Here is a 13,724-nt window from a genome sequence, read left to right on the forward strand (position 1 = left end):
TCGTCTACGAATATAGGGGATTCAGTGACGAAGGCAATGCAGTGGTTCGTCGACGTACACAGGTACTCGTCGACGAAAAGATACCGAGACATCTAAAAGTTCAGAGCATCTTCGTTGACGAATACAGGAGATTCGGCGACGAAGGCAATGCAGTGGTTCATCGACGTGCACAGGGAACTCATCTACGAAAAGAAACAGAGACCCATTTAAATTCAGAACCAATGGTTCGTGGATGAACACAGAGCTTCGTCGACGAAGGTACACATGGGACTTGTCGAGGAAGTCATGATCTCATCGACGAATGTTGGGCTGCAAACTGCATTAAATGTGCCAAAATGGCTAATTTTCAATCTGTCTTATGTCAATTAATGCCCAATGGCTCTCCAGCGCTCAGATCGTCCCTTTGGCCTTTAAAATGAGTCTTGTGCATTTATTTCAAATAAGTTAAGCATATTGGTTGTGGAGAACAATTATTATGCATTCATACTAGGGTTTCACTTTGTGCTATCTTGCCCTCTTGCGCTTTACTCTTGTTCTACACACCATTTAGAAAGAGAGAACAATGTGAGGCTTGTATTGGGATATTCAACTCAAAGAGGAGCATTCTACATTGTATCTACTTGCTTTCAAATTCTTTGTATTGGACAGCTCTTTGTGAGTTATTATCAGGTGACTCTAGGTGAGCACCATTGTTAAAGCTCGTTGTGAGCAGCTGGGTTGTAAAGGCTTCTCCGCCGGGAAGGAGGGTTATATAGTGGATTTGGGGAATCCTTGACTTGGTCTCAAGGCGTGGACGTAGGCTCGGTGCCGAACCACGTTAACATCGCTGCGTTAAGCTTCTTTTATCCCTTCTCTCTTGTGTTGCTCATTTATTGCTATTTGCTTTACATATACTGTGATATAATACCCTTGCTCTTGTCAAGAAAACTTTGTGATTGTATAAAAAGTTGTATATCCGCGAAAGACGTTTATTCACCCCCCCTTTAGACGCATATCCGAGCCAACACATACACTGTCATTCTCCAGTCATCGCATTTTACTGTCCCAGAAAACAAACATTTATACCAATATAAACCTAAAACTACACTAAAATACATCAAAATAATAATTACAATGCCATAATCTCAAAAAACTTTCTATTCCATATTATTGTAAATATTAACCCAAAACTAAAAGTACCTATTCTGTTGTTTTATCACCTAAAAACTAAAAAGTAAAAATGCCCTACTTCTGTTGAATTTTTCCTAGAGGACAATATTTTTAGCAAAAACAAGCGCATCCACACAATACTACTTTTAGGTCTCCATAATTCTAATCCTATTTCACTGTTGTTTTTCTCCTCTCCCCATATTTAACGTCTCCTCTATCCTTTTAAGGCATTTTAGCATTCTTTGTACGTTCAACTTGTTATGGTATTACTGTTGCATAAACTATAACAAACTTATGCAGCATATCTAAATAATTGAAAGTGTGAGTGGGCTTGTGTGCCCATATGCGTTAATATTTGATACGCAAACTGAAAGCAAACACTGACGCCGCATTTGGGAGCATGGATTTCGGACTTTGGATTTGGATAGATTTTGGTATAATTTGATATTACATCTTATTCAAATTCAATACAAATCCAGATCTAAGGTCTCTCCAAACATAGGGTGAGGATAGAAAGCACAAAAGTAGAAATTATGGGGAAATGGTATCAACAAAATCAATGATAGCCTATATATTGACAATTGCTGCCCCATCGAACAAAAAAAGTAAAATTTACAAATATTAAGAGAATTTTATGCTCTCTCAAATGTTTTATGATTTCTTTCCCTTCAAATCATCCAAAAAATATTTAATTAGTTCTAAAATCTTCTTTAAAATAATTGAAAATTCAACTGTTTCTTTCTGTCATTCCTTAATTCTAAAAAAGAAATTCACTTACATGGGTTCTTTCATTGTTTGTTCAATTCTTTTTCTACATGGCACAGACGAGCATTAGCCAATGCATTGGCAGCAGCCCCTTCCATGTGGGCTCTGGGAAATGCAGGCATGGGTGCATTACAGGTTGCTAAATTTTCTTAAATGCTTTCTAAAATGAAGAGAATTGTGAGATTTTCTTCTTCATGTCAAATATCAATATTTTGGTGGAACTGGCAGAGACTAGCAGAAGATAGCAACCCAACTATTGCTGCCGCCGCATCCAAAGCCATCCGTGAACTGAAGAAACAGTGGGAAATAGAGGAAGGAGATAGTTGGAGGTTCATGATGGATCAAAAGCCAATGGAAGATGTAGATAGCGAGGAAGACAACAACAATGCAGAATTGAATTAGAAGCATCCACACACAATTATACATAGCAATTAACAAATCAGTGTAGATGTCTAAATCAAGGAGCAAGGAACAATTAGGATAATTCACCACATGAAAAGAAGGGTAACAAATTGTTAGATGGATGGTGTTCATTGTGGAGGCTTGGTCCTCCCGTGCGCACAGTGTGGAGGGGTGGGATGGGCTGTGATCATCGTGCAAGGGACAACCATATTTTGAGATTTTATTTGATTTTGATTTATTTTATAATTGGTTATGCTAAAATTTCTTTATAGCAAATTAGGAAAGCATATCTTTTAGAATTTAGGGAACTAGAACTTTGGAAACTAATTACTTATATTAGAAGGTTATATGCCTTTGAAGGCAGTCTTTGATTATTGAAATTGATTTGGGCTTGTGGTTAGGTTTTTGGCCTTGCGTGCGTTCAGTGACTTTTTTGCCTTGCAAGTTCTGGCGCGCACACTGGGTAGAAAAACACTAACCCAAGGGCAAATGTATTGGTAATCAAGTGGCCCTCATATAAATTAGTAGTCTCCTAATTTCCCTAATTTGTTATATGAAGGTATTCATAACCAAATCATAAAATAGAATCAAAATTGGATAAAACTCAAAATTTGGTTCTTTTCTTGAACAATGTGCAAACCTACACGATAAATGCTCATTGTTGTCATCCATGCTGATCTAATAGAAATGATTTTTCACGTGTTCATGTTTGAATTCGCATTTGTTTTCATTTGTTCATTTCCCTGTATTCCATTATTTAGAAAGGTTTTTCCATTTTTGTTTTTTAGAATCTATTTGGATTAAGAAATTTTACAATGAAAGAAAAATAAGGAGGAAATTTATTTTTCATTGTATTTTTTTATATTAAATTTTATTGAAAATAAAAGTTTATTTTAGATAATGAAAAATTAAGAAAAATTAACTATTAATCATGTGTAAAATTAAAATTTTGTTCATAAATTTGGTTTTTTTTTTTTTTTTCCATTTTTTTTTACTCTCTTTCGATAATTAAACATGAGAATGTGAATTTCTTTACAATTTCCTTTTTTTTTAAAAATATTTTTTGAGTTTCGAAGAAGATAAAAAATGCTAGGTAAATGTTTGAAGGTATAGCCATCCTAAACACCGGATTTCCTTGCCCACTATTGAATGAGTGAATACAGAAAAATTTCAAGAGAGAGGAGAACGAGGATGTTATTAGGTGCTTGGTTTGGGGTGTCAAAATATTGAAAATCATGTTTTTGGAAATAGAATGATCTTCCCAAATTATCAAAAAATGGAATGGGCATATTTTGGGGATGCCATGTTTCTTAGGAAATTTTCAATGCTTGTTACCCAAGATGATTTCTAAAATGGACTAACTGCAGATTCTCAAACTACAAACTCGAAAGCGAGGGCATCGAGTATATAGAAATTGAATTAAATTAGCCAGAACGGCATTATAATCTGAACTTGAGCTTTTCATATTTTTGGTCAATTATATTTTATTTCATTTTACAAATGTTTAAGGACTTTGTAATCATATTCCTTGCTGATGTGCACTCAATTTAGGGTTCTGAAAGGACCCATTTTCCCAATTTCCCAGTCCTGGGTGGCCACTGCAACAAAATAGACAAACAAATAAAGAGTAGAGGAAGAAGAAGAAGCAAAATCCAAAAATAACAAAAGCAAAGAACAGCTGGGGAATCTACTTTCCCAGGGGTCAGGTAAGAAAGGGGTTAGGCCAGTGAGGCATCTAAATAGGCATTTAGGCAAAGCAACAAAGGTGAGGAGTGCAAGCTTTAAGTGGGAATCTAATCTTCATGATTCCATTGACGCTAAAGTAAGAGAGACAGCCCACAGCCACAGGTGTGATGCAGACCAGAGCGTGGGAAGGGAGAAATGACTCTCTCTCTCTCTCTCTCTCTCTCTCTCTCTCTCTCTCGTGCGGCTGCTCGTATGATTGCACCTGTACGGCAGCACAATGCACATGCTCGCATCTCATCTCCACATCATGAGTGTGTTTGGCTTTGTAGAATATCAGTCCTTGCGGCAGCCCCACTCTGATCCTCCACCACCCCATCTATGCCTATCTGGTTGGATTTGGGTCCATCAAATTAAAGAGGAAGACGCATTATGAAGACCATTAACACTGGTTCATCTGTCGGGGACACACTCCCTGCGCGTGAGGCCCTGTCCCATACATCATAGATTTCATTGTTCTGGTTCCAAACAAGCTTACTATATTCGCCGAGGGTTTATTGTGTTTTCTTTTCTCGGTCATAAGAAAGCCCTTCTCATCAAGATTTCTCATGTAAATAAGGCTCATTCATATCATGATTTCTTCTCCCAACTTGGTGCATTTGGGACTAGGTACCAAATATGGTGATCACTTATAATAAAACCCTTTAATATAATGTTCGCCAAACATGCGACAGGTTGTTTAATTCTGGTTTTGTAAAAATTTCCTATGCAAGTCTATAAAAATTTAACAATCTTTCACTTGTATTACATATTTAAAGTTTTATAAAAAGAATAAATTTTTAAAAAATTCTCAACTAAATCGCACAACATATGACCACAATAAAAAATACCTAATATAAATCCAATCACAAAACTTATAAAATGAGACTATGGATATCTAACTTTATAGAAGGTCGTATCTAATAGGGATGCAAATATTATAGAGGTCCAATTGCACATAACCTCATGACCATACACATAGGTTCTGAATGAAATCATATGTATCTAACATTATAAGTGTTTGTGTAATCTTTGTGTACTGTACCCCTTTGGAGCATTGTGATTAATGCAATACCAAGGTCGTTGCCCAAGAAATCACATGGAGACCGCTCAAGCATGAGACACATGACAAAAATCATCTGGGCATAAGGTAACCTCACTTAAGTGAACATTGTTTGGGCATTAGACAAACTATTTTTGAGGTGACACAAACCATTCATCATCCAACCATTTGCAATTTACTAGGAAAACCATCGAAGGTGTATCACTCTCCTAGAGAGTTTAGATGGGATCACCTGGGATAAATAACTTGAGGAAATTTTCTAGTTGGGTCAAGTAATGAGTTGAAGCAAATATTGCACTAACAATTTGGCCGACAACCTAATTAGTCAAATGAGGCAACAAAGAGACATATTGTAGTGACTCGAAGAATAATAACATTTTAATAATAATGAGGGAGAGAAATAGAAACAGAAACAGAAGGAGGCCGTAGACCACGTTCATCGACGACATTGCATTTTGGAGAATAAAATAATTTTAAGGAAACTGCCAAACTTCATCGACGAACATAGGGTTTCGTCGACGAAGGTCTAAAGAATTTTGTCGACGAATACAGGGCTTCATTGACGAGAAAATACCGAGAGACGGTTTTGGCTACTCTGAATTTCGTCGACGAACACAAGGTATCGTCGATGAATTTAATGAAGGACTCATCGACGAATTCCGCCCTATAAATAGATAAAAACTAGATTTTTACTCATTTCCCGCACCGCTCTCTCTCTCCTCTCTCTCACCTACAAACCCTCTCCCTTCTCTCTTTGTTTCCGGCCCTGCCAGATGCCGGATTGACGATCCGAAGCCACCACGACGTTCCTGGCGGAGTTCTCTTCAAGTTTGCTAGGACGGATCGTTGGTGGGATCGAGTTGAATTTCATCCCAAATTCATGGTAAGATCTTTTAGCCTATTTTTGGTCTTATGGTAGTTATAAGAAATGATGTAGGCGATGAAATACTGAAATTTAGTTCTGGCAAATATTGTTTTCAGGGTGTTTTGTAGGAGGCGCTGTGGGTGTTAGGCTAATATTTCATAGGGGCTTTCCAGTAGTCAGGTAAGGGAATATGCTATGTTAGGTTTTTTTAAAATATTATACGGTTTATTTAATGATGAAAATTACATATTACAGTATTGTGTGGCTTTTGAATATGAATATAGTACGAATATATGTTTTACAATATTTCAGTATTCTGATTGTACAATATTTTAGTACCATGATTTTTATGAATATTAGTACTATGATTACACGAATATCAGTATTGTGATTATGCAATTTCAGTATTATGATTATGCAGTTTCAGTGTTATGATTATACAGTTCTCAATATTATGATATATGAATTACAGTGCAGTATGCAGTATCATGGTTAATTCAGTACTTCAGAATCATGGTAAATCAGATAGATATATATATAGAAATATATTATATGATATCAGACCCTACTGGAGTTGCAGCTACAGAGTACGGTACCGTTGCTACAGATACTATGTTACTTTATGAGTGTAATCACCTATTTAGATAATACGTGGTAAGGTCGTTCACCTAGGCCCTTGAAGAGGTTAGGCTCCCCATCCAAATATGAGTTGAGGTGGGCAGATCGCCCTATGGAGTATAGTGATTTATTCCTGGTTGGCCAGTCAGGGTAAATCCAGCCTACGAGCTGCACAACCCTGTCATGAGGGGGTAAGTCATGACACACAGATAGCCACAAGGAATATTTTCAGTTATTATTACGTATGTATAGATTTGCAGAAATAGGGAACATATTTACTTATATTAGAAGTATTTTGAATAATAAACTCCAACATTATCATGTTAAGCAATAGGGACAGGGGTGGTGGATTTTATCACTCATACTTCGGTATATATTCAATTATACATGTTTATTTGAAAATAAATTTTCATGATATAATAGCTCACTTGCCACACACTAGTAATAGCATATTTCTTCTTATTGAGCATTGGCTCATTCCAGTGTTGAATTATTTTTCAGGTAATCTAGGTAGGCGAGCAGACTAGGCTCACAGATAGAGACGTTTTTGTAGTGCCCTATCAGAGAGTGAATACATTTTTGGGAATGATTTTGTATACCCTAACTAGTAGAGGGTATTTTGGGGAACAGACGTATGTATATATTTTGGAAAACATGTAGTACTCTGGTATTGTGTGGTATGGTATTGTATACATTTACATATGGTTATGTCTATGTGAATTATGCTTCTCGCTGCTTAGGTTATTGATTGGGTTTACTTCCAGTATGGTATTAAATCATGTAGAATGTTATAGTATAAAAAAAAAATCAATTAATTAAGCAAGTCGTTACACATATAGCCAAATAGAATATTTTCATTTAGTCTACTCAAGGTTACAAAAATAATTTGGTCAATGCTTGGGACTTCGCCTAAAAATTCTATACATCTTAGGTTAAAAAATAGTTCTCTCAAAAACTGGGCTAGGATAGACAAGTCGTGTAGCTAGTGAATGGAGTCCATATCTTCAGTCATTTTCACCTTCACCTATAAAACCTCAAAACACAAAGCTCGGAGGTGATCCTAGATCTTTAAATGTCTCAAATTCTTCTTTTGTGCAACATTGAAGAGTTGAGTTATGAGTAAAGATAGAGAAGTCATCCTGTCACAAGCAACCTTAAGCTCAACTTCTAGTCTTGCCACTTCTTGAGCCTTTTTATAGTGTTGGTCACATAGTTGAAAGTATTGGTATCAATGTGTAACCTCGTGAGCAAAGAGCTCCAAACAAGCTTTATGCTTCCTAGAAACTGTACGGAGGAAGGTTAGGAGCTTGACCATCCACCTTCTAACCACTAGGAAGATGGTGGTTATTGTTTCAATCTTGCTAACTCTAGCAATGAGGGATTTTTTCCTTATCAACCAAAAGTGGAACTCCCTCAAAGAGTGATGAGAATGCCAATGTTGCCTTTGGAGGAGCAGTCGATGATTAAGGGATGACCTTTCCCTCTGAATACTAGGAGAGGGGATTAAAGAATGTCTACATAAACCCCTCGACTTGCATTTAGGAATAATAGAGCTATATAAAAAAATAAAAAAAATAAAAAGGAAGAAAAATGTGTTTAAATAGAGCTATGAGCTAAAAATCCTAGAAATTTAAACCCTCGAGTTATGAAGAATGCAACACATAAGCACATCATATAATGGGAGATTGTAAAGACAAAAAAGGATTAGGTGACTAAAAGTCAGTTTATCCTCGCCACGCTAGAAGTTCATTTGCCCAAGCCACACTCACCTATGAAGATTCACCTCCACTCATGAACTGTATAAAAGTGAATACAAGAACAAGGAACTAAGGCAAGTCATAAACTTCTTAGTGTAAAGTATCACAAGGTTGTTGTTGTTTATGGTGTGGCTTTTATACTTCGGGGGTTTATAAACAAAGGGAGAAAAAACATATAGATGCGTTCTTGGTGCAGGGCAACAACAAAGACTCGTCGACGAGTGGATAGACTAGTCGACGAGGGGTCTTCTCCATCTCGTCGAGGAGTTCTTTGTTCTCGTTGACGAGTACTTCAGGGCTGTAAAAAAATATTTGAATTTTGAATGTAAACGTTGTGACGATTGGGGATTCGGAGGGAAGCCTCCGAGGGCTTGTTATATATGTTCTTCTAGGCATATTTTGAAATGTAAGAGAGTAAGAGAGGGGTGAGAGAAGAAGAGAAGATCATTGAGTGTGTATCTTTGATTTTCATAGTGAAATCTCCTACCGATTGCTCCCGTGGATGTAGGCTTTGCCAAATCATGTAATCCCTTATATTGTTGCTCTTATCTTTACTTTCTTTATATTGTTATGGTTGTGGAATAATTTTGTGTTCACTATTTGCATTATATGCAATTGTATGATATATCCTTTTACAACAATATCGTTATTCTGCTTTGCATTTTGGAAAGAGGCGTTATTTTTACAACAATTGGTATCAGAACGTGTGTTGTATGACTTCTGAATTGAAAGATCTCCTAGTGCAACAAGGTTTGGTGAAAGGTTTATACAAAATTTCAATCGGATAACATGGATGCAATGACTTGGAATGAATTGGGAGCAATCATTCGTTTTTGTTTGGTTAAGGACGTATTGTATCACGTCATGGATGAGAATTCTCCGCCATTAGTTTGGAGAAAATAGGACTGCCGATATATGTCTAAGGGTTCATCAAAATCTGCAAGTGTAGTGGAGGAAGATTCATAATGTAGTGATAAAGATATGCTACGTGTTTCATTGGGTTCGGAGTGCCTCACGAGTGATTCTTGAATCTTAGATACTGGATGCTTTTATTCTAGAAAATGGTTTGACATCTACAGGTCAGTTTATATTGGTTGTATTTTGATGGAAAATGATATTTCGTGCAAAATGTTTGTTATTGGAAATGTCAAAATCAAAATGTATAATGATGTTGTAAGAACCATATGTGATATAAAACATGAATTGGGTTTAAGGAAGAATGACATTTCATTGGGGACTTTAAACCATAATGGGTATTGTTACGAGTCTAAATGTGGAGAAATGAAAATGTGTGAAGATAACTTGATAGTGATGAAAGGGGAAAAAGTAGAGGGAAATTTCTGTGCAGTGCATAGTGTTACGGTTGTAGGTGGAGTTGCAACTGTTGAATCTGAGTGAGGTATCCTGTGGCATATGTGGTTAAAGCATATTGGTGACTACATTTTTTCAGATGTTTGGGAATTGATGATGATACCATCAGGGAATAGACTTATTTATTTCGTGTGTTTATCACGAAGAGTCTTGGTATACTTCATGCAATGGTTGAGGTGGAGAACCAAATTGGGAGAGAGATTCTCAAGTCAAACATTGGGGTTGAGTACGTTGGTTTTGTTCATGAAGTTTTGTCAGCATGGCAAGTTATATATAGGGCTTCCAGAGTATTTCTTGGTAAATTTAGTGAGTATGGCGCGTTTCTCGTGTGACCGATCGCCAAAGGTATCACTAGATGAGAAAGTTGCAAGTGAATTATAGGCAGGTTTTGCGGTAGACTACTCGATTGCAAGTGGATGTTTATTGGTACACTATTCTAGTTATGACGGATCTAGGCTTGGTGTTATGTTTGAATGGTACATTTTTTTTGGGGTATGAGAAAGGTGGGTGTAAGTTGGGTGATCGTATAGCAAACAAAGGGGTGATTGAAGACATAACTTTTGGTGATAGAGTCATGAGACAACATACTTAGGTAAAGGAAGAGAAACAAATGTTAGAAAGCTGCGGCAACAACAATCATGTTACTCAAGGGGAGTTAGGGACTCAGGGAAGAAATGCAAGGATTTCTATCTCGGGTCAATGGAATCATAGTATGAATGGGCATGTGATGCAGGTGGAGCAACAGACTCAGGGCAGAGATAACATAGTTCATATTGCAAGGAATTTTAGCTCGGAAGACTAGTAGAATCACGGTGGGCCCATCTGTACCATCAGACCACTATTCAGGTGTGTGAGTTGATGAGGCTTCCAACTTGGAAGAGGGTGATAGGATGTCGTAGAGTGATGTATATGTTGTGTGTGAATAACATGTTATTAGATGGAAAGGCTTTGATTGAGGCTAATCAGTTGGAAACTCTGCTGAAAGGTTTTGACATGAATGTGTTGGGTATGACCAAGATGGGTCTTGATTTGCTGAGTAGCATGGACAAAATTGCAGGGAGATTGGTGTTATCTCAGGATGACTTTATGGATGGAACCGCAGGAGACTTTGTTTGTTGTCTCAAGGGAATTCTATGGAGAATTAATATGGAATTTCTACCGTATGGTACCCAAGGACGGATTGTGATGTCCGGGATATGTCAAAGGTCACCCATGATTGTATAATGGGGCGTTTCAACAAGCAACAGAGTGAGCCGTCAGTTTTGAGATTTGTTGAAGACTATATAAGGAGCTTTGGTGATAGAAGACTTGCAGCAGTGTTTGTGTTTTCTGTTGTGGAAAGGTCTTGTTGGAAGCCTAAGGTGAAGTCTTCGGATATTGCATCTACAACTATATCGGGGTTGATGGTAGAAGCTAAAACTGCCATCGGCAAGTTCAAGCGGTGTTTCTTAGACTTGGTGCATTTCTCTAAATACTAGAAGGAAGACGGTCCCAACCAAGCGTTTTGGGTTCAAGGTGGAGCAGTCAGATATATTTTTTGGGTTCTCCTAAGGGGCGTATAATTGCCAAGGTGAATATTGTTGTTTATCGTGTGACTTTTATACTTCGGGGGTTTATAAACAAAGGAAAAAAAACATATGGATGTGTTCTTAGTGTAGTGCAGAAGATACCGAGAGTCAGAAAATCTCAGAGTTTAAAGACTCATCGATGAGTGGATAGACTAGTCGACGAGGGGTCTTCTTTGTCTCGTCAACGAGTGCCTTGTTCTCGTCAATGAGTGCTTCGAGGCTGTGAGAAAATATTTGAATTTTGAATGTAAACATTGTGACAGTTGGGGATTTAGAGGGAAGCCTCCGAGGGCTTGTTATATATGTTATTTTTGCCATATTTTGAAATGTAAGAGAGTAAGGGAGGGGTAAGAGAAGGAGAGAAGATCATTCAGTGTGTATCTTTGATTTTCATAGTGAAATCTCTTGGCGATTGCTCCCGTGGATGTAAGCTTCCCCAAACCACCTAATCCCTGGTGTCGTTGCTCTTATCTTTACTTTCTTTATATTGCTATAGCTGTGGAATAATTTTGTATTCACCATTTACATTGTATGCAAGTGTATGATTGATCTTTTTACAACAATATCGTTATTCCACTATACATTGTTGGAAGAGATGTTATTTTCACAACAGTTGCCTACAAAATTGACCTCGAGAGCCTTTCAAATAGATATCACTTGAAAAAAAGAAAAAGAAAAAGAGAAATGAGTTTAGGTCAATTGCAATAAAGTACTAACATTGAAGAATATCTGTGAATTATTATTCAAATTAAGGTTAGTTATGTTTTGGGCATGATTTAGAAATAATTGTAACTCCAAGTTTGACTTTGAATGAGTATAAAAGTAGGTCAACAATCTATTTTGTAAGGGACTTTTTCAACCAAGTTCATACAACAGTACCATATTCAAGTGCTAAAACATGTCCATCATGGGCTCCTTATACAAACAAGGCTCACGCACATCATTAATTTTCATAACTTGGTGCATTTGACATTAGTACCAAATATGGAAATCATTTATCATAGCCCCACAAAGGACTGAACTACTAGCCAGTCTTGCATTTTTGTTTTTTTTTCTCCTTGGATTTGCACTCTGATTTTTCTCACTTACTTTCACTTTCGTCTAATGGTTTGGTATCCATCTTTGATTTTCTCCCTACTAGTGGGGCAGGAGGCATGCTTTATCTTTTTCTATCAAATCCAGATAAGAGCTTGAGAGAGAGAGAGAGAGAGAGAGAGAGAGAGAGAGAGAGAGAGAGAGAGATTTTGATGCCACATGGGCACCACATTATTGCAGCTTTATATGATAAAGGCTCCAAGGTCACCATCACAGTCCCCCCAAAGTTGGTTCATTGTCTAAATTTTCATTTCCCTTTTCCCACTTTCCAATTGGCTTTTCTTTTTTTCCTTTTTCTATTTTCATTCTTAGCCATTCCACAATACCCGGCGTTATTGACAGCTATGTTTCATCATTCTCTTTTCAAATTTAAAAATAGAATCCCAAGTTATGGCAATGACTTTTGAATGAGCACTGTCCTGTATTCAGATTTCTCAGAATTTTTTGGAGGGATGGAGCGTTTGCTTTTTAAGTTTCCTAATCCTAACACACCTTATTAGTACTTTCTCAATATTCTTTATTAATTTGCTCCATTCTTATGATGTAATCTATATATTTAATATACTTTGCTTTACTAATAAAATCTAATGGACTTCATCATTTCAAACTTCTTTTATTATATTTCGAGTTAACCTCAAACTCAAAAGATGAAGTTAAATTTTAATTAAGCTTGACCCTACGTTTGGAAAGATTTTGAATTTAGATTTGTATTGGATTATGATAATATGTAGCATAAAATTATATTAAATTTGGTCCAAATTAATCCAAATTCAAATTTTAAATTTGAAATTCATGCTTTCAAACGGCGCGTGAATGTAATTGTTAAAACTTGTTCAAAATTGACCCAAACTTTACAATTGTTTAGTAAAACTATGGACATTTGAGTAGTTGAGTTAAATCAAGCTTAAATATACCTATTTAAACTTGTTAACTGAAGTTTAGCTAAGTTTAAGTATAACACTAGTTTGATGTCAAGGCTTGATTAATTTTAAATGAGAAGTAAATGTTAAATAAATTGAAAAAACATATATAAACATAAAAATGCAGCCGTGTGTTAGCGATGTGCATTAATGTTCTATTTTCTATTTTACTACCAGCAATAGCAACTTCGGCCTCTCTAACTCTTTGTACCAAGTGGAGAATTACGCTAATTTGTCAAAGTAAAAATTTTAGGATTGGGAAAAGAGTGACAATGAAGATAAGAAAAATCAAATTAATTGGACTGTAAATTGACATTTTTTTGTCACTCCTTTTTGGACCTTTAAAAGAGAGAGCTTCTAAAGTAACACATCCAAAGCTTGCAAACAAGCCCAAACAAACCTATAAATGGGTTATCCAAAAGCCTAACT

At 36.5% G+C, this 13,724-nt stretch overlaps 1 protein-coding gene across 3 annotated transcripts in view; it reads left to right on the plus strand.

Moving 5' to 3' along the window:
* LOC131160316 (senescence-associated protein SPA15, chloroplastic) overlaps positions 1–3,030 on the plus strand; it is an 81,138-nt gene extending 78,108 nt beyond the window's left edge. For all 3 annotated transcript variants that reach the window (XM_058115878.1, XM_058115879.1, XM_058115881.1), the window contains 2 exons: positions 1,974–2,049; positions 2,143–3,030. In XM_058115878.1, coding sequence (XP_057971861.1) covers positions 1,974–2,049; positions 2,143–2,316 — 250 coding nt within the window. In that variant the 3' untranslated portion in view covers positions 2,317–3,030. The remainder of the gene's footprint in view (positions 1–1,973; positions 2,050–2,142) is intronic.
* Positions 3,031–13,724: the final 10,694 nt, after the last annotated feature.

The sequence above is a fragment of the Malania oleifera genome, chromosome 7 (assembly GCF_029873635.1).
Source record: "Malania oleifera isolate guangnan ecotype guangnan chromosome 7, ASM2987363v1, whole genome shotgun sequence".
NCBI classification, from domain to species: Eukaryota; Viridiplantae; Streptophyta; class Magnoliopsida; order Santalales; family Ximeniaceae; genus Malania; species Malania oleifera.